The 20423-nt window shown below is 47.5% G+C and overlaps 1 protein-coding gene across 1 annotated transcript in view; it reads left to right on the forward strand.

Annotated features, from left to right (window-relative positions):
- The first annotated feature begins 9132 nt into the window (after positions 1 to 9132).
- The window catches only part of SYT13 (synaptotagmin 13), a 42010-nt gene continuing 30719 nt past the window's right edge, over positions 9133 to 20423 (forward strand). The window contains exon 1 of the mRNA XM_019659982.1: positions 9133 to 9453. Within this exon, the coding sequence (XP_019515527.1) occupies positions 9271 to 9453 (183 nt within the window). The 5' untranslated portion in view covers positions 9133 to 9270. The remainder of the gene's footprint in view (positions 9454 to 20423) is intronic.

Consider the following 20423-nt stretch of genomic DNA (forward strand, 5'->3'; position numbering starts at 1 on the left):
CTGCTCCACCTGAAAGCGCACTGCACTTTGAGTGAGGGGAAAGGAGGCCATCCCTCATGACAGCCTCTTAGGCTCTTCATTACCCAGCCAAGTAATAACCCTGCGGAAGGTCTGGGCAGCAGCAGAGAGAAGTCTGGACGCTCAGCCCAGCTTGGCAACAACATTGGTGTGACCTGGGCAAGGCCCTTCTCTTCTCTGAACCTTGGTGCCCCCAGCTTTAAAATGAGAGTGCTGACTACCATCAGTAGTTTTAAAATGAGAGTGCTGACCACCATCAGTAGCTTTAAAATGAGAGTGCTGACCACCATCAGTAGCTCCAGGAGTGCTCAGGGCTTTGAAACTCCTTACAGGTGCGTGGTGTGTAACGTCAGGAGAGGGCAGCTTGGTGATAACGGGGCCCCAGGTGACTTGTCCGCACTCTCCCTTCCACCAGAGCAGCTTGCCTTTTGTTTACAAGTCAAATTTCCACAAACACTGTGAGGGGAAAATGTTTCTCAATAACAACCATAAGAAAGGCTTCTCCTAGACCATATGACCTCCAATTTCCCTTTCAGCCATGACATTTCAAACTAATGATAGTAATTCCCAACAATCCAGCACTTACCACCTGCCAGACGTTAAGCCGTTCACTTCACACCTAGTATAGTACTTAATTCTGTTCATTGATAGATGGCAACACTGAGCTTCCCCAAGAGTAAACCGCTTTGCCACAGACACCCAGCCAGACCCTGCGAGGACCCGGATTTACTCCAGGCAGACTGGTGCCACAGCACTCTGGCTTGACTGCTGCACAGTACTACTTTCCAGCTTGCATGACCACCGGCTATGACACACCAGGGTGTGCAAGGGCCCCAGCCATGGCTCCTGTCACTCTCCCCAGCCCTGGCACAGTTTAAACAGTACAGTGGCTTCCCGTTAGGTGGGCATAGGGTTGGGAGTGGCAGTGGTGGAGGGAGCTTGCAAAGGGGCTGTGCATGAGGGTACAGCAAGGCCTCATGGGCTGGGTGAAGGCCCACAAGGCAGGCTGTGGAGCAGGGCCAGGGCTCCTGTCTGTACACCCGACATACTTACTGAGGTGCTATTATGTGCTGGGCACTGTTCTAGGGCTGGGAATAATCGTGGGTGACACAGACCTATATCCCTGCCTTCCTAGGGCCTGTATTCTAAAAGGGAGACTCAGGCCACCACCAAGACAAGACAGGTAAAGGAAATTATGTGGACTATTAAATACAAAAGTAAGGCAATAAAAGGAAACAGGGAGTGACGGGGCAAAGGGCAGAGGGCTGGTCATTTTAGACAAGGTGAGCAGAGAAAGACAGCCCTATAGACAAAGACCATGAATTTGGAGTAAAGACCTGGAGGAGAGGTTCCATTTCCCCCTCCATCCTCTAGGTAACAGCATCCTCCCACTTACCCCGACAGGAGCACAGTAGGGTCCTTTTTTCAGCCCTAGAGGAGCATCGCCAGGGAAGCTTGCTTCAGTCTGATGCTAGGAGAACCAGGGCAACTCAGCCAATGTAAAAATTCTGGTTAAAATGGAGAATCCTAGAAAACAATGCATGGAGAATTCCTGGGGTGTGAGCACTGTCCTGCTTTATGATCTGGGTGCTGGATAGACAGGTGTGTTCACTATGTGAAGATTCACTAACTCTAGTGATGATCTGTGCACGTTTAACCTGTATGTTAGACTTCAGTAAAAAATTAAAAATCACATGCACACACATGCACATACCTTAAGCATTTTTTTCTAACCTAAATCAAAGTTGTCATTATTTTCCCACCGTTTGCTGATCAGAACTCTGTCTCATCTTTCTTAAAGTTTATTAAACACATTAGCACAGCCAAAATGCTCAGAGCCCTGCCTGATATGTAGGGAGCACATCATAAATGTTAACACCATTTCCATTTGTACACACGACGATGCATCCTCTGTGATATCCAGCCTTGCTTTCTTTACAATGGAGGAAGAACTTAGGAACACTTGCCTAGCAATCTGATGGCAAGATCCTAGAATTTCATGATTTTCCCCAACCTTTCATAGACAACTTGCTCACACCTATTTTAACAGAAATTCTAAAAGCCACTGACCTTTATGGGTCTTTCCAAGCACTCACCTTAATTTTCATAGAACTAGCTCTCCTTCGCATTTCATTAGTTGACATATTAATTAAAATATATAATTCAATAGTGAGATTTTCTGACATAAAAAGATATGGAGGAGACCAACACAACCAACCCTAAGTGAATACATGACTTAACTGGAAGAGGAGGAAGGTTGAGGGCAGCTAGAGAGGGGCCTGCTGGCCACGAGGCTTCATCAGGCTGTGGGCATCAGATGGCAAGTTTTCCAGAAAGAGTGGAGAGCTTCCACCAGTCTGGAAAATTGGTCCATGGGAGGTTGGGTCAGAGAGCTACTACTGTACCCTTCTTAAGTGTTGGGGTCCCCAAGATTGATTCTTACACGATTATTAATGCGCTAGTGTGCCCATCGAGCATTGCTGGAAGTTCTTGGTAAGGCTACCATTGGGAACGTGGAACAATAATCAAAGCCATTTATTGTGCAACTTCTGTGCACCAGGCCCTGTGCTGGGTGTCTGACATACCCTCACAGTAATCCTGTGAGGGCTAGAACACCAGTTACCATTTGTCTCTGTTAATCACTTAGCTCTCAATGTGTAACAAATGCTCCAAAACTTAGTGGCTTAAAATGACTCATGATTTTAATTTCATTCATAGTTCTGTGGTTGGCACTTTGGGTGGTTCTTCTAGTGTCAGCTGGGTTTGGTCATGTGTCTGCCAGTCAGCTGCACAGCTCTGCTTCTGGGAATTGATAGCTGTGGGCTGGGGTGATGGAGACAATGGGCCACTTGATCTCTTGTTCTCCAGTAGGCTGGCCTGGGCTCCTTCACATGGTGGCTGGGCAGGATTCCATGACAGAGAGTAGAAGTATCTAACCTCTTCAGGCCTAGTCTCAGAATTGACACAGCGTCACTTCCACCTCAGTCTACTAGCTAAATCAAGTCACAAGGCTAGCCCACATTAAGGGGTAAAGCAATAGACCCTTCCCCGTACACACACCTCTTGGTAAAGTCATAATATTGCAAGGGATATGGACACAGGAAGGGGATAATTACAGCCATATTTGCAAACAATATAACACACCCTTTTTACATATGAAGAAACTAAGCCCAAGTAGGTTAAGCTGACTATCCATCCTACCCAGGGTCTCTCAGCTGATAAACAACGGAGCTAGACTAACACACACCTATGGGACTTCAATACCTGCTCTTCTCACTAAGCTAAACTGCCTCTGAAACATATGGGCTCATTCTAACTCTTAAGTTAACATTAGTTGAGCATCCTCTATTATGTACACAGCACTATGCTTTAGGTCATCCTGACTGCCTCTCCATGAAGTAGAGATGATCATCCCCATTTTACAGATAAGGAAATTAAGGCTCAGAAAAATTTAGGTTCCTTGCCAATGGACCATGCAGCCCTGTGCACATAAAGACAAGGGATGTGAGCCCATTTCTTCTGATTGCAAGTTCACTCTTTCAATCATGCTCAAGAGTCCTTATCTGGGGTCCATGAACTTCCAGAAGGTGTCACACGGTCCTTGGACAATTTAGGGTCACGTACAAAATTTCACATATATTACATTCAAACTCTTTTCTGAAAAAGAGTTTGAATAGATTCTCTATTCTTTGTCTGAAGAAGAGTTTGTTAGATTCTCAGAGGGATCTATGTCCCAACCTGCACCCCTATAAAGTTAAGCACCACATCTGCCCAAGTGTTGATCTTCCCCCAACCAGGCAAGCAAAACTCTCCAGACATATATTCTAGAAACCCAGAGAGAAAGGGAGCCTGTAGACTAGCTCCAAAAGAAATTAGATGGAGTTGAGGGGCTCTACCTCTGAGAATCAGAATGTGTTACTTCATCTATGCCAAGATGGAATCAGGGGTTTGAAAAATTACTGGGCTGTTGAAAATGACCTGCCAGGGCAGGTGGCAACTAGCAGTGCTCAGTAAGTGATGCTGAAATTTGCTCCAACTCTAGAATATTTCTCTACCTTTTATAGACTTGGGTTTCTGCATCAGGGGCCCCCAGACCCACCCCTTTCTTCTTTCTGCCTTAAGATGTGGCCCCAGAATTGCTCAGAGCCAGCAGCTGGGGTCCTGAGAGTGGGCCTCACTCTTGGGCCTTGACTAAGCGCCTTACTTCCTTACCCTGCTGCCACTGCCTCAGCCCTCCAGGGTCTGCATCACCTTGCTAGGGGCCCAGGACTTCTACTCCCTTATCCGGGGCAGTTTCCTCCTGCTCATCTCCCCTTCAGCAGGGCCCAGGGCTTGGGGAATCTTCATTTAGCAGTGGTCCAGCTTGGAAAACCATAGAGTTTATCAAATGAGAGAGCAACAATACAGAGCTGAAAAGTGGGGGCCAGCAGGGAGAGAGAGAGTGACTTGCCCACTACGCCTGCCCTCATCTCGTGCCATCAACAATTTCAGCCAGTCATATGGCTACACATGTCTTGAGGAAAGCTTGGCTTTCCTCTCCTGGATGCATGCTGTGACTTCCTCTTTAGTCCACCAGCGCCCACTTTGTCCTTCTCCAATCTGTATTCAGTACTGCAGCCAGAGGGATCTTTTCAAAACAGGTATCGGATCATATCATGGTCTCCTGCCTAAAGATACCTAATGGCCTTTCATTATGGCCTACGGACCCCATTGTCTGGCCCCTGCATCTCACTTCAGGCTCATTTCTCACAGAGTTGCCCCTAGTTGTGTGCTGGAGCCGGCTCCTACCAGCTCACAGAGCCATTTGGTAAATAGTCAGGAATTTGTTAGTAGCTGGAAATTGATGGAGGTGTCAATTTGTCTACACTAGAGAAATCAACAAATGCTAAACATTAATATTTTTTCTCCCAAGGAGCTGGCTGACCAGCACACTGCTTCCTAATGTCCACTGTGCATTTCCACCCCAGGGTCCTTTCACTGCCTGGAACACTCTTTCTTCTTTTTTTGCTGAGTTAACTTTACTCTTTTAGACCTCAGTCCAATTGCTACTTCCTCTGGGAAGCCTTCCTTGGTGTCTTGGAACAAATCAAATCCCAACCCTGAACCTGACCTTCTTGGCTTGTATCACAGTTGTAATTTCCCATATGTTTTTGTGATGAATGATTATTGTCCATCTTCTCCAGGGGAATGTAAACTCCATGGTGAGAGGGACCATGCCTGGTTTTGCTTATCATCTTTACTCCAGCACCCAGAACAGTACTTAGTACATGGTAGAAACTAAAAAAATTTGTTGAACTAATGAATGAGTTAGCGAAATGTGTAACAGACAAGAAGTCCTCAGTTTTGGCTTCTGTGGCAGAGACGACTCTTAGTCATGTTTCTCCTTTTAATTTTCCCATCTCTTTTATTAGATTTGTCATGTTACCGTATTCTGATCAATGCAATGGGATCAAAACTATGTACTGTGTTTCCTGTCATGGCCTCTGAAATGTCACAAGTGGTCTTCAACGCACTCTGCATGGTTGGAAGTAGAGGAGTCACAAGACAGAAAAAGCTCAGATTCCTGAGCCACCGATTGGAGATGGGCTGCCCATGTGAGTCACGTGAACTTCCTTAAATTGTGGTCGGAGCAAGATGTACTTTTATTGAGTTAATTCCTCAATATTTTTTGAGATTACTTGTTACTGCAGCAGATCCTAATCTACACTGACCTACAAGACCTTCCCAGCTCTGCCATTCAGTCCTTCTACCCTTTAGCAAGCCACAATCTCTCTGGGCCTCAGTTTCCCTATTGGTAAAATGAATGAAAGGATTCCAAAAGGCGATCTCTGAAATCCTTCCAATGTTAAAATTTAGCTGTTCTGCTTGTATAGTTTCCTCCCTCCTGCCTAGCACGATATGCAGTTACCATAAATGTTTGCTAAATAAGAGAACCTTTTATTTTTGAAACACTTTCTCTTACATAAAAGCATTTCAATACCTTAGAAATTCAGAGTCATTACTCATATTATTTAATCATCCAACAAGTAAAATATCGATCAAAATAACAGCGGTGACATCTTATCAAAGAGGCTGGGGAAGCTTCAGAGATCTTCAGCCTTCCAGAAGCTCCCCCAGGCTGCCTGTTCTCTCTGTCCTTGGCAGTCTGGTGGCCCCAGCATTTCCAATTATTTACAAGCCGCATCCTTAGGCTGTCTCAATTGTTCCACTCAGCTGACTCTGTCAACTGCCTTTCTCAATAGAGATGATCTCATTTTTCAAAGGAACCCACTAATGCCTTTTCTTAGAGAGTTGTCATTAAAGGCTGCTGCCTGGGTATCAGTAACCAAGAAGCAAAAGTTGCATCTTTGATGAGATGTAGCCAAGGTGACCCAGAGTCCTGATGACTTAACTGGGTTTCAAATCTCCTGAGGTCTAACCTAGCCTTGCGTTGGTTCAAAGTGTGTGAAAGAGATGAAAGGCAAGCTGCTCTTCTTGGGCTGGGGTCCCTCTCCCTGTTAAAGATGAAAGGCACCGCAGCTGCTGTCATCCCAGTAACCATAGTAACAGTGGACCACATGGCAGGTGTCTGATCCTCATTAGACAATGTCTGATATTAAGTGTTCTTCATCCTTCCCCTCACTGCTACCCTGGATCCTGCTACATGGCATTGAGGTCTCCCAGGGGAGCAGCTCAGGCATGGGAGATCTGGACTGACAGCATTAATTAAACCTCTTATTTCCCCAGAACATTTTGCATTGCCAGACCCGGGAGCCAAGAAAACCTCCCAGGGAAGCTCTTATGAGAGAGAATGTCTACCACCAGGGACAGAGGCGCTTCGACTCCACAGTTGGCAGCCAATGGGGCTCAGGAGGAAAATACGCCTGGCATACACCAGACGCAAAATAAATACTTGTGGAAGAGTCAGTTTAAGTAAACGGGGCTCATTTAGCAAATGGGATTCCTTCCAGCTCACTGGAAGCCCTGCACAAAATGATCATGTAAGTCATTCACCCTTTCAGCAGTGGCTGGGTGCCTGTTGTACTCACCCATGGGTGGCTCTTAAGGTACTAGCTTGCTGAATGAATCCCAGCCCCTGGGCATGGCTGGGGCTGGAGGGCATGTTGGGGAGTGTGCAGAGGTGAGTCTGAAAGGATCAGCAGGGATCACGTCACAGTGAGCTTTGGATCTAACTGGAAGCTCTTGGGTTTATTGCTGGAGAATCTCTAAAGGCTTTTCGCATGTGACAGTGTCAGCTTTGCATGTCAGAAACACCCTTTTCAGATGTCCTGTAGGGAAAGGATTAGAGAGACACTACTGCTTTTACCAAAGAAACGATATTCTAGAACATCGGAATCCAGGCCTCAAGAGAGCTGGCAGCTCCTGTTTCCTTCCTCTTGGAACCTGACTGCCATGTTGTGAGAAGCTCCAGCCACATGGCAGACAACCAAGGCGCACTGGTTGGCAGAGCAGTTGTGCTCCCGATGGCAGCTAGCACCAACTGCTCACCATGTGGCACGCCATCTTGGACAGTCCAGCCCAGCTAACCGCAGTCCCAGAAGACATCAGCCACTCTGCAGTCCCAGCCACTCCCAGGGACTGTGGATTCACCCAGCAAGCTAGTACCTTTAGAGCCACCCATGGGTGCATACGTACAGCAGGCACTCAGTAACTGCTGCAAACCATCTGGTTGAGCCCAGTTAACCCACAAAATCATGAGAAGTAACAAAACACAGTTCACCCTTGAACAACGTGGGTTTGAACTGCACACGTCCACTTATACACAGCGCTTTTCCAATAAATACTGTAAATGTATTTTCTCATGATTTTCTTAGTAGCCTTTTCCTTTCTCTAGCTCCCTTTATTGTAAGAATACAGTATAGAATACAAATAACATACAAAATGTATGTTAATTGATTATCGGTAAAATTTTTGATCAATAGTAGGCAATTAGTAGTTAAGGTTTGGGGGAATTATATGAGGATTTTCAACTGTATGGGGGTCGGCACCCCTAATCCTGATGGTGGCTTATTAGGCAGGGGTGGTAACTGAAACATGGGAGGTACTGGGTGGTGGTCACATCTGCAGCTGGGCAGGAAAGGTCTGGCTGGGGCAGTTTTAGACTTGGGAGTCATCAGCTTCATGAGAAATTGAAAGACGTGGATGGAATCACCTACACCCCTTCTCACAAGTGCCCAGCAGCCCTACAGCACAGCCGGCTCGCAGCAAACGCTTGCTGAATTAAATACTCCACATAATGAAAAACACCAAAACTTTCCGTTGTCTGATCTAAGACCATACTCCTCATGCCTGGAATTCTAATTTCCCCTCCCTCTAGCATACTTCTTTTATTTTTTTCCCACTCTCAAAATCAAAGTGTGGACCTCTGGCTGCTGCATTTGAAACTCTTTGTCCTTTTAAGACAAGTCCTTTCTCTGAGTGTGAGGTGTGGACATGGAATCTGCAAACCTGAGTTTGGATTCAGAATGACTGGATTTTTCTAGCCGTCCCACGTCTCCACTGAATCTCAGCTTCCTCACCAGTAAATGGACATGAGAATTCCCGCAGATCAAAATAGGTGGTAAAGGTGAATGACCCGGTGGACGCTAAAAGAGATGCAGGTATAAAACAGAACCATTGCAATCATCGTCACCAGGATGTGGGTATGGTGCCAACCCCTGACACCCCATCAGCTCCCTCTCACCTGCCACCTGCCTCTCCCTGGTAGTGAACACCTGTCATGTTCAGGAGACGGGACATCTCCAGCTTTGTGTGTCTGTACCAAACACTCCCGGAGGATCCAATGTTATAGACTCCTGGGCCAGAGAGGGTGAACGAAGGGTTAGTAGTCTGGTAAAATGACCCTTACCCAGCCGGAGGCACAGGCTTGGGTTCAAGCCCTGGTTTGCCCTCTAATGCAGTGTGACCTGCCCTTCTTGGGCACAAGTGTCTTCCTACATAAAGCGTGAAGAAGGGCCTGAGACAACCCTAAGGTTCCTGCCACCTGAAAAGCTCTGGCTCCTATTGGGTTGGGGGGTCTGGTCACGTGTTGACGCGGAGGGGTGCTCGTTGACGTGGTACTGCGGGTGCACCAGCCAGCTTGGGTCCGGCCCCCTCCTCTGACGTCCCCACAGCCGCCCTCCCGCCCCGCCCCTCCGGCGGCGGGAGAGCTGCTGGCGCGCTCGGAGCTCGGAGCTGCCAGGCGGCGGGCGGCGGGCAGGGCGGGGTAGGTGTGCTGCGGCGGGACTGAGCCCCGCGCGGGGAGCAGGCACCATGGTGCTGTCCGTGCCCGTGATCGCGCTGGGCGCCACGCTGGGCACGGCCACCAGCATCCTCGCGCTGTGCGGGGTCACCTGCCTGTGCCGGCACATGCACCCCAAGAAGGGGCTGCTGCAGCGGGACCGGGACCCCGACCCGGAGAAGGCAAGACCTGGCGTGCTCCGGCCAGCCCAACAGGTGAGCGGGGCGGCGCCCTCGGCTTCCGGGAGAGAGGTGGTGTCTCCCCCGCAGCGGCCGAGGGGGAACAGGGAGTGCGGGGAGCCGTCGCGGTTCTTCTTGGCGAGACAGAGCATGGCGGGGAGCGGGGACAGCGGACGTGCTCCGGGACCCGCGGAGGGGTCCGGGAAGCGGGGGTGGGGGTCTTTAATTAGTCAGTGGGAGACTTGGGGGACGAGAAAGGAAAGAGGACAGCGAGGGCTAAGAGGGAGGGGATGGAAGGGAATGGGAAAGGGGACTGGGATGGGAATTAGAGCTGGGGGGCGGGGACTGGGAGGAATGAGAGGAGAGGGGAGCTGGGGGGCGGGGAGAACGTGCATCAGGCACTCAGAGGGGAATATGGGAGGGGGCTGTGAGGAGACTGGGGAAGGCTGAGAGGACCCGGACTCATGTGGAGAATGAGAAGCTTGCAGAATTGGGGTGAAGAGGGAGGGGACTGTGAATGAGAAGAGAAGGTGGGGGAAGAGGTCATTATGGACTGGTGTAGGGACAGCACTGACACAGCTGAGAAGGGGGAGATCCACCAAAACCCCAGAGGGCTGGAGCTGCTGTCCTCGTTGGAGCTGGACAGGGAGTGTCTGGTGTCTGGAGAGGCAGGTGAATATGGAGGGCCTGAGGATCCTGGCCCTCTCCCAGCAGCCCTCAGCTCCAGCCAGCCAGAGGGGCTTGCTGTGGCCTCTCCCAAGATGTCCCTGCAGATGTCCCTCAAGACAGGAAGGCTTTTATCCCATGCACTGGCTTGTCCCCAGAGCCCCTTTGGGTAGGAAACGGGTGGTGCCCCATTGTACAGTGCAGTAGAAGGGGTCTGGGAAGAGGTTTGGAAGGACCTCCCTACATAGGCTGTGAACAGTCCCGAGGTGGGAAGAGCAAAATGTCCTCTGGAGAACCGGAGAGAAAGAGTCTGGCTAGAGTGTTTGATGAAGGCTGGCCTTGGGCAGGGGCATGACTTCACGGCTTCCAAAGCCCCCCTGGACTCCTGATAAGAGCTTATAGTCCCGAGAGTGGCACTAAAATGCTGTGATCCCACCTTCCTTTTTCCAATCAATTATTCAAAAACTCTGAGACCCAGTTGTGTGGGGCCTGTGTCAGTCACTGCATGGTGTGAGTGGAAGGAAATGGCTGCTGTCCTTGAGGCACTTAGAATCCAAGAAAAGTGACATTGACGCTGGCTGCAATAGGAACCAGCGGGGCAGCGGATGTGGAAACTGGAATCGCCTGGAAATGGGAGTAGTGGGCTCCCCAGTGACAAAGAGTCGGATGAGCCCTTCTCTAGAAGTGGTGGCCTGCTGCCTCCCACTTCTCTCCAGCCCAGTGCGCTTGAGGGCCAGCCCTTCTGCCTTTCACAGGCACCATCCCCTCCCCTTTTCAGAGAGAGCCCCTGGGGAAGGTGTTAATGTGAATGCCTCTGGGATCTCTTCCAGCTCTGTCTTATTGACAACCAGTAAGTAGCCCATACAATGCCTAATAATCTGTTAAGCCCTACAGACTGTGCCTCTCCCCAGCTTAAAATCCTCCACAACTTTCTCATTGAGCAACGAACAAATATAACAAACCTTTACATGGCACGTAAGGCACCAGGCACCATTCTAAGTGCATTACACTTAATGCGTTCAGCAACTCAATGAAGATCATGTATGGTGATCCCAACTTAAAGATGAAGACGCTAAGGTTCAGAGAGGGTAAGTGACTTCCCCAAGGTCACACAGCTAGAGAAGTTTTAGAACCAGATTCTAGACAAGCTGATCTGATTCTGGAGTCTGTGCTATTAGCCATTCCATTCTACTCCCCCATCTGCTTGATCTGGCAGCTGTCTACCTCTCCAACTAAACGCGTGCCAGTTCCTCCTTTCATTGGCAGTCTCAGCCTCCCTGGGTTTATGATCCTTCTTAAAGACACCAACCCTTCCAGTTTTCCTCCTGCTTTTCACACAGATGGCTCCTTCTTATCCTTTAAGTCTCTTTCTGTTTAAATTCACCTCCTTGGGGAGGATTTTACCTATTGCCACATGTTAGCAAAGCACCCCTCCCCCATATGTTTCTTCCAAATTCTTTTATAGCAGTTGTGAAAAGTGGATGTGATCGGTCTTATCTGCTTTCTTGTATATTTATTTCCAGCACCCACTCAGTACCTGGAAACTAATAGGTGCCCAATAGGAAACTGTTGACCAATAAAGGCATCCCTGTGTCCAGCCCTGTGGCATTACTGTCTGAGTGATGTCTTCACAGGTGCATGCATGCACCAGGCCTTTGCAACCCAGTGCTAGCTCAGCAGGGCTCAGGAAATGTTTGCGGATCCATGAGACTTGTCCATCCACATTCCCTCACCCAGTTCCCTGGGTGACAAGGATTTGAGCAGCCTGGGGCTGAATCTACAGGCCTGAATGTGCTGAGGCTGAGATGTCAGTGTTGGCTTGGCTGCCATTGTGCTCAGACTGAGTTAGCCATGACCCAGATAGAGTAAGCAGAGAAAAGACAACACAACTGACATTTCAAAGAAAGTAAAGGAGGTGGTATTAGGGGTGACAGGTGACAGCAGGATGGTGGACATGGCGAGTGTTGACGAGGAGGGAAAAGAGCCAGGGAAAGCTCTCTGAAGATGTTCTTTGAAGAGAGGGCATGAGGGCTGGGGAACAGGGTTCTAGATTCCTGGAGCCACTGAGAACTGGGATGTCTGCAGGATACAGACTGACTACCTGTGTCTCCGAAAGTCACTGGTTGTGGTTGCTGGAAAATTCCCTTGGATTTGCATGCCTGGGAATCTGATTTCTGGCCCCAAATATTTGGATGAAGTTGAAGTTTGTAGTGATTTTGAAAAGAATTTTGAGGTTTTTCCCAGGGGTTCTTAACCTGAGGTCCATAGACCCACCTCCCCCACCCCTTCCACCCCTGCCCAAGGGGTCTATAGATAGAATTTAAAGCGTTCACCGTCTTGGAGAGAAAAAACTTAACGTCACTATTTTCACTCACTTCTAACTGAAACTTATCATTTCCTGTGAGTAAGAATATAAACAACACACCATTATATTAACAATATCGGTGACTTTGTCCCCGAGGGAAATCACAGATAGTTTCAGAGCACACTGCAGCTGCTCCACAGACCTCACAGTATCATTTATGCTTATCTCTAATTCTAAATCATGCCTCTTATTAAGTCTCCCTGCTAGATCCTGCTATTTAATGAATGAATAAGGAGGCACACATACAGCTATTTCACAGGTTGATTCTCTTAGACGTTCCATTGTAGTCTTATGTCGTTTATTTTCCACTTTTCAAACATTTGAAGGAAGTGTCCATAGGATTCTCCAGGCAGCTAAAGGAATCCATGGAATAAAACAGGTCCAGAATCTGCTAAGTGGAAGGTGGTAGAGGGTGGAAGCCCTCAGTCATCCATCACCTTTCATGCCTCCAGCCATCTTTAATTCCTAGTTGTTTGCTTTTCTGAAATACACACCCTGGACCCTTTATTCTGCCTCCTTAGAACCCTCACCCACGTGCAGTCTGTTGGGGACACAAGGAATTCAGTCTCACTACGACACCCACTCATGGTCTGGCTGTTTTCAGCCAACTTTTTTTTTTAAAGATTTTTATTGGGGAATCAGGGGAGAAGAACAGACAAGTTGCTGTCCTTTTGTTCTTCAGTCTAGTTGTGGAGGGCGTCGCTTCACTGGCCCATGTTGGTATTATCATTGTGCTCTTTCTGGGTGAGACAGTCGCTCGCCTGCCGTTGGACGGCTGCCCGCCACAGCTTTCGGCAGCTCAGCCGGCTGTCAGTCACTCACGCCCGCTGCCAGGCACTCACGGTAGCTCACGGCAGCCCACTGCAGCAGGGGCTGCAGCCTACGCCGTCGCCAGCGACTCACAGCAGCCCAGCTCCAGGTCGAGTTGTTGTTCACCATCTTAGCTGTGGAGGATGCAGCGTCACTGGCCCACATGTGGGATCCGAACCAGGGCCCTGCTTCTCGGAGCTGGCATCCCAAGCCAACTCTTAACCAACGCACCACTCGGCCGGCCCTCCGCTCAACCTTTGAAGCTTGGTTATTATGCAGTGACCAGGCTGCTTGAGCAAGAGAACAGAATGATGCGTGTGTGACCATCCTCCCTTCACTGCTGCTCTGGATCTGTTAGCGAGAGGCAGCCAGACCTATTGGTTCCTTCCCCTGAATTTCCTTGTCTGCATTCACCCCATTTCTGGGTCTTTGCAGAGAAGACCCTCTTTTTGGCTAGCCTAAATCACTAAAGAGTGAGCAGGGAGAACTGCCCTTTTCCCATCGCTCATTACCCCTGACACCCAACACATAGCAGGAGTTGGGGTCCTGTGTTCAGAAAACTTTCGTTTCAGCATCTGATTTTTCTCCCCACAAGGTATGTACCTCAGTGTACCCTTAAGTAAATTTTCTCAGCTGTGTCTCAGAGGTCCCCAGGTGCTGTCACCTTGAAGCTAACATAGGGTCAAAGGCTTTCTTAAAGTTGCTTGTCCCCTCAGCAGTAGTTACTATGCCTCGTCTATCCACCTCACTAGCCTCCATTTCCACCTACTAACGGATTATAAAATCCTACCCTCCTTCTTGCAGAGTTGAGGAGACCCAAGTGGCTTTCAGTGGAACACTGTCTTAGTCCGTTTGGGCTGCTATAACAAAATCGCACACACTGGGTAGCTTATACACAACAGAAAATAGTTTCTCACAGTGCTGGAGGCTGGAAGTTCCAAGGTCAAGGCTCCAGCAGATTCAATGTCTAGCGAGGGCCCCTTTCACTTTACTTCACATGGTGGAAGGGGCAAGGGATCCCTCTTGGGCTGCTTTTATGAGGGCGCTAATCCCATTTATGAGGGCCCCATCCTCATGACCTAATCACCCTCCAAAGATCCTACCTCCCGATACCATCACACTGGAGGTTAGGTTTCCATATATGAACTTTGAGGGCAGGGGACACACAGCATTCAGATGGTAGCAAACACTAATAGATGGATTCCAAGTTTTTATGAAATAATATTAGTGCTGAATTTGTATCGAACAATATATTATGTAGCGTGGAGTCTTTTTCTCATCAGCTCAGGGAGTGTGTCTTTCTTTTTTCATGTATCCCTGACAATATCTAGTGTGATGCTGGGCACATGATAACTCTTCAATATATTTGAATTAAATTGTCCCATTGTGACACAACATGAATAAGAGTGGGAAAACACAAAGAAGTGCCTACTGTTAAGGTTTCATTTCCACGAGCTTTGAAATCAAGCCCGATTTATCGATGGTGCTATTATTGGGGGCAGGTCATGCCTGGGGTGAGGAGAGTGCTTCTGGGTTTTTGTTTAATAAGCTCCACCTCTTGTTGTGGGCACTGGTTACACAGGTGTGTTCACTTTGTGAAAGAAAAGTCAGCCAGCTCTACATTTATGATTTGTGTACTTTTCTCTAGGTAGTTATACTTCAGTAAAGTTTTTATTAGAATTTGTCATATTGTGACATAATGTTCGTGAACACTAATTTAGTATCAACCAGGATATGTATTGACAGGAGGACTTCGGGTTCATAATCAGGAGATGTGGCCATCTTTTTTGTAGTCCCTCACGCACTACCTTCCTGGCCCGGTCTGCTTTCTGCTGCTACTCCTGTGGCCACTGCCTCCTTGGGACTGGGGCCTCAAGACCATCCTTGTGGCCCTGTCAACCCTCCTGCCTGTTCTCTTCTCCCTCGGATCACTGGAGCAACATCCTCTCGGATCACTTGTCTGAGTTCATACTTGTCAGAGTGAGGATCGATCAGAGCCCAGATGCTGCATTTCATTAGCGAATAATTTCACTCATGAAAGATTAATGAGCATTAAAGGTTAATGCTAGGCACTGCGATACAGCAGTGAGAAGATGGGCATATGTTCTTTCTGATAAGTGGGGAGACAAACAATGAAGCCAGCAGTTGCCATGAAGCATGCTACAGTGCTACCATATGGAAGGCGGGGGGGTTGGGGGGCCATGGGAAACCCTTAGGAGGGGATCCCCACTTTCAGCCCAGAGTAGAACTTTCTCCAGTTCTGGTTGGCTTCTGTGCCAAGGTGTCCCCTGTACCTCAGTGATCACAGGAGGTTCCATGAATAACTAATGCTGCCCCCGGAACTGCTCTAAGGTCTGACCTGCGTGGATTCCCACACTTTAAAGGATTCATTGTTCAGCCGATGTCCCGGCTGGGGCTGGCAGCCTCCTATTCACATAAACAAACAAACAAAAACATCCCATTTCCATAGAGTAGTACATAATAATGATAGTATAGTTAACATTTAGTGAGTTCTGTATATGTGCCAGGCACTTTCTAAGCATTTTAACCATATTAATGTTATCTTCACAACGACCCTGTGAAATATGCATAATTATAGTTTCCATTTTATAGACGGGAAAAGAGAAACATGGAATAATTTATTCAATGGCAGATCTGGGAATCAAATTTAGGAAGTCTGGCTCTAGAGGCCCCACTTTGACTACTAGGCTGGGAATTAGCGAAAAAACTAGTCAGAATTTTGTTTGAGCCACTGTGTTTTCCCCGATATGCCATAAAAGTGTCTACACATATGCATCCTTGCAGGTGAGCTTCAGAAACCTTTCCCAAAGCTTTGGATTTCTTTGCTTCCTCTTACGTCCACCAGGCTTCAGGCACTGGGTGCAGCCCAGGGCCTTCCAGAGAGATTTGCATAGTAGACATGTTTGGGCTGGTTGCTTAGCAACATGGAAGACAGTATGAATTTTTCATCAAGAAATTAGCATAGATTAGTTCAGGAAGATGAGCACACACCCACTGAATACACTCAGCTCTTGGAAATACAATGAAGCCCTCAGGCTGTCCATCAATCCCTTTCCAGTGGCAGGTCCTGGACCTGTCACATCTTCTTCTCATCCTAGTTTCTTCTCTGGTACAGCACGTAGATAATTCAAGTGCATGGCTTTTCTCTTCATGTGATTGATGGTCCACTAGCACCTTTTGTTAACTCCAGCAGAAAACACTGCTGCACCTTTGGAAATTTTCAGATTTTCAGGTACTGGTCTAGGTTACTGTCTAGTACCTGTGGTGCAGGAAGAGGAATAGAGAGGCCATTGGACGACGATGGAAGAAACACCTGAGGGAGAAATCAGAGATAGCTTAAGGCATTGCCAGAAGGGATAGGAGAGGCCAGCAGGATGGGGAAGCAGCAGATCCAGAAGACAAAGATGAGACAAACAACAAAGATAAAGAACAACTGACCATGCAGAGTCGGAGACCGGCGGGAGAAATCAGAATACATAGAGACGATTCCTGTACTGTCCCCTTTATTTGACCCACAGTCACCTAATAACAAGTAACAGTTCATCTCCCACTTCTTGCTAACAAACATTGGGAAACCCTGCTTGGAGGATGGAGAAACAGAGCTTCACAGAGACAGGTTTTAAGAACTAAGGGATTCTATAATATACATATATGTCGGAATCAACGTGTGCATACAAGGGACCCCCATGACTAATTTGGTTAGAAATAATGTTTATAGATTTCTAAAGGAAAACAGATGAAAAGGGTAGATATGTTCCTCTCTCCCCCTCCTTCCCTTGATTATGTTTATTGAGCACATACTATGTGCCAGATACTGTGCTTGGGGGTGGGGATACAGTAGTAACTGTCCCCTCCTCGGTGACACGCTGACCCATTCTCAGTCCTCATGAAACTTATGGTGTAACGGGGGAGACCAGAGTTAATAGAAGAAGAGCACAGATAAATGAAAATGTGTGATGGTGATGAGTGAGCTGAAGGGAAAGTCGTGGTGCTATGAGAGTGTAGGATGGAACTGATCCAGTCGAGGAGGTCAGTGAAGGCCTTTCCGGCCTGGTCAGTGATGGTCAAGCTGAGAGCTGCAGTTGGATGGAAAGTTAACCAGGGCAATGGGGTGGAGTGTGAGGGACTCCAGACAGGGGAATGAGCCCGTGCAAAGGTCTTGTGGCAGGTTGAAGCCTAGCACTTAGGAGGGTCTAGGGAAAGGCCAGTATGCCTGAAGAACAGAGAGCAAGGGGGATCCTGGTATACAATGAGGCTGGGGAGGTCCGCAGGCACCTGGGCAAGCAGGGCATTGTAGACCATGGACAAGTTCATTCATTCATGTATCAAACATTTATTAATGCCTATGTGAGGGGCATTAACACTTCAGGCACATCATAAGAAGGCAGGGTTCTTTGGAAAAGACAATAATGCTGGAAAAAATAGAAGGCAACAGGACATGAGGAAGACCAAATATGAGATGTATTGACTCCATAAAAGAAGCCATAGGCACAAGCCTATAGGAGCTGAGCAGGGCTGTTGAGGATAGGACATCACTCGTTCGTAGGGTCGCCAGGAGTCAGAGCCAACTCACCGGCACGTAACACACACACGTGAGGCACACTGACCTGTGTACTGATAATATGAAGGTTGCCATTAGTTTCAAACCTTTTTTTTGTTAAGTGAGGTGAAGTGCACATAAAATTAACAATTTTAAAGTGTACAAATCAGTGGCATTTAGTACATCCATATTGTTGTGCAACTACACCTCCATCTAGTTCTAAAATCTTTTCTTCCCCCTTGAAGACAACTCCATGCCCACTGAGCAGACACTCGACTCGTCTCTCCTCCCCCAGCCCCCAGCAACCACCAATCTGTTTCTGTCTTTATGGATTTGACTCTTCTGCCCATTTCATACAATTGGGATTATAAAATATGTAGCCTTTTGTGTCTGGCTTCTTTCACTTAGCATAACGTTTTTAAGGTTCATCCACGTTGTAGCAGATATCAGTACTTTATTTCTTTTCGTGACTGAATAATATCCCATGGTATGTATAGACTGCATTTTGTTTACCCATTCACCCATTGATGGACATTTGGGTTGATTCTACCTTTCAATTATTGTGGACGGTGCTGCTGGGTACATTCCTATACAAGTACTTGTTTGAGTACTTGTTTTCAGGTCTTTCAAGTAAATACCTAGGAGTAGAAATGGTGGGTCATATGGTAACTCTATGTTTAATTATTTGAGGAACTGCCAGATTGCTTTCCACAGTGGCCACACTATTGTCCAACCCCACCAGCAGTGTATGAAGGTTCAAATTTCTTCACATCCTCACCAGCAGTTGTTATTTTATTGTAACCATCTTGGTGGGTGTGACGTGGTAATCTCATTGTGGTGTTTTCTAAGCTTTTAACTAAAAAAGTTATCCAAACTCTGATTTTTAAAATATTCATCAGTATCTGGCAAGTTTTTAACAAACATTTGCCCTCTGTATTGGATGCCCATTACATGAGTCCACACGGGCACACCCGTAAAAACACCTCATTTTTCATGAGTCTCATAAGAGAAATGGAGTGTGTGGCAGTCCTGGCTCCCCTGCTCTCCCAGCAAATTTGCACCTGCTGTTCCATCCTTTAAATATGTTGCATGTTATCACTGTCACCTCCCCACCCTTTCCCCCTAAACTTTAGCTCCTCATGTGTCCAGATCTGCCTCACCCAGTCACCTAGGGGCCTTACAAACCCGGGCCCCATTGAGGTGATATTCACTAACCTTTCACTATCATTTCCTTGTGGATTGACGTTACCAGGCCAGTGTGATGCTGGGAGGAACCTTGATTCCCTGCGGTGTCAGTTCCCTGCACACATGCTCAAATCTTCCCACCAAGGAGTTCCCTAACTAGGTGGAGTGTTTTAGTTGACTTATATAAAAAATCAAAAAAAAAATTGCCAGGAGACTTTCACATGGCGTTTAAGGGTGTTGCAGTGATATACAGTGATATTTTGGAAGTTGATTGGGGTTTGAGAGTGGACTCGGAATGCATTATAATTTTTCCCATTTAAAATAACAGAATACAAGTGACTGCTGTCAGAAATTCACTAGCTGTCACGTTTCCATGAACGGATGAGAGTTACATAATGAGGGGTAGTTGCATATATGAATATATGCATATGCATGTACATATGCATAAAAAAGGAAGAGGAGCATCCTATGGGAATTCTGTGAAATTGAGTCTTAGTCCATCTGCCATAGACCCTAGGGTATTTTGACATATTTCATTGACTCTCCCCACCCCCAGCTCATTAACCTCATTAAGTCCAACACCTACTTTTTCTTCATAGGAAAACTGAGCAGGGCTTGGCAGATAGCAAGAGAAATGAGGAGAAATGTTGAATGACTGCATGAGTCTGTGAATGGATGGATAGATGAATGGGAACGAGAGGATTCATGGGGCCACCACCTCTGCTTGCAGCCAGAATAAAAATTGCAAGGACAGGAACGCAGAGGAAGGTGCTGAGCTCGCTGAAGAATCTCTGTACCTGCCTTTGGTGACACAGCAAGGAATCAAGACAAGCTTGGAGGTTGTGGCAGCTTCACTTTCTATTGGTTCCCCTCCCTTTGAATCTCCCAACAGCTGGCTAACACTGGAGACAGCTTAAAAAATCTTCAGCTGCAAGGCCAATGAGATACTACCCTCCCCAAGACTGTGTTTGACTTGGAAGAGCATCATAAACCACACAGTCTGGGACTTGCTGCTAAGAATGGCACAATGAGGAGGAGGTAGGTTATTGAGGCAGGATAGGGAAGACTGCTTTTCAAATAGAACGAAGAATACTGTTTTGGAGAGGTCAGCGTTTGAAGATGAAAGTATGGCTGGGGAAAAGCTGTTTGGTTGGGCAACCAGAAGAGTTGATGGAAACAGCTGCCTGTGTACAATAACTTCAATTAGCTCTAAGCTCATTCTGCGTGTCTGATCCTCCTCCTCTCTCACACCCCAAGCCTCTTCAAGTGCGTTTTCATTTCCAGCAACTCACTTCACATAGATGAAAGGGTGAGGCTATCAGAGAGACATACAGCGACGGCAGTGATGGTGCGTCAAGAGACGAAACTCCATCGTAAAATATCAACACAATCTGGAGGGCTTTTGAGCGCATTCCCTAC

This window comes from Hipposideros armiger, unplaced genomic scaffold (genome assembly GCF_001890085.2).
Source record: "Hipposideros armiger isolate ML-2016 unplaced genomic scaffold, ASM189008v1 scaffold_309, whole genome shotgun sequence".
In the NCBI taxonomy this organism is placed as follows: Eukaryota; Metazoa; Chordata; class Mammalia; order Chiroptera; family Hipposideridae; genus Hipposideros; species Hipposideros armiger.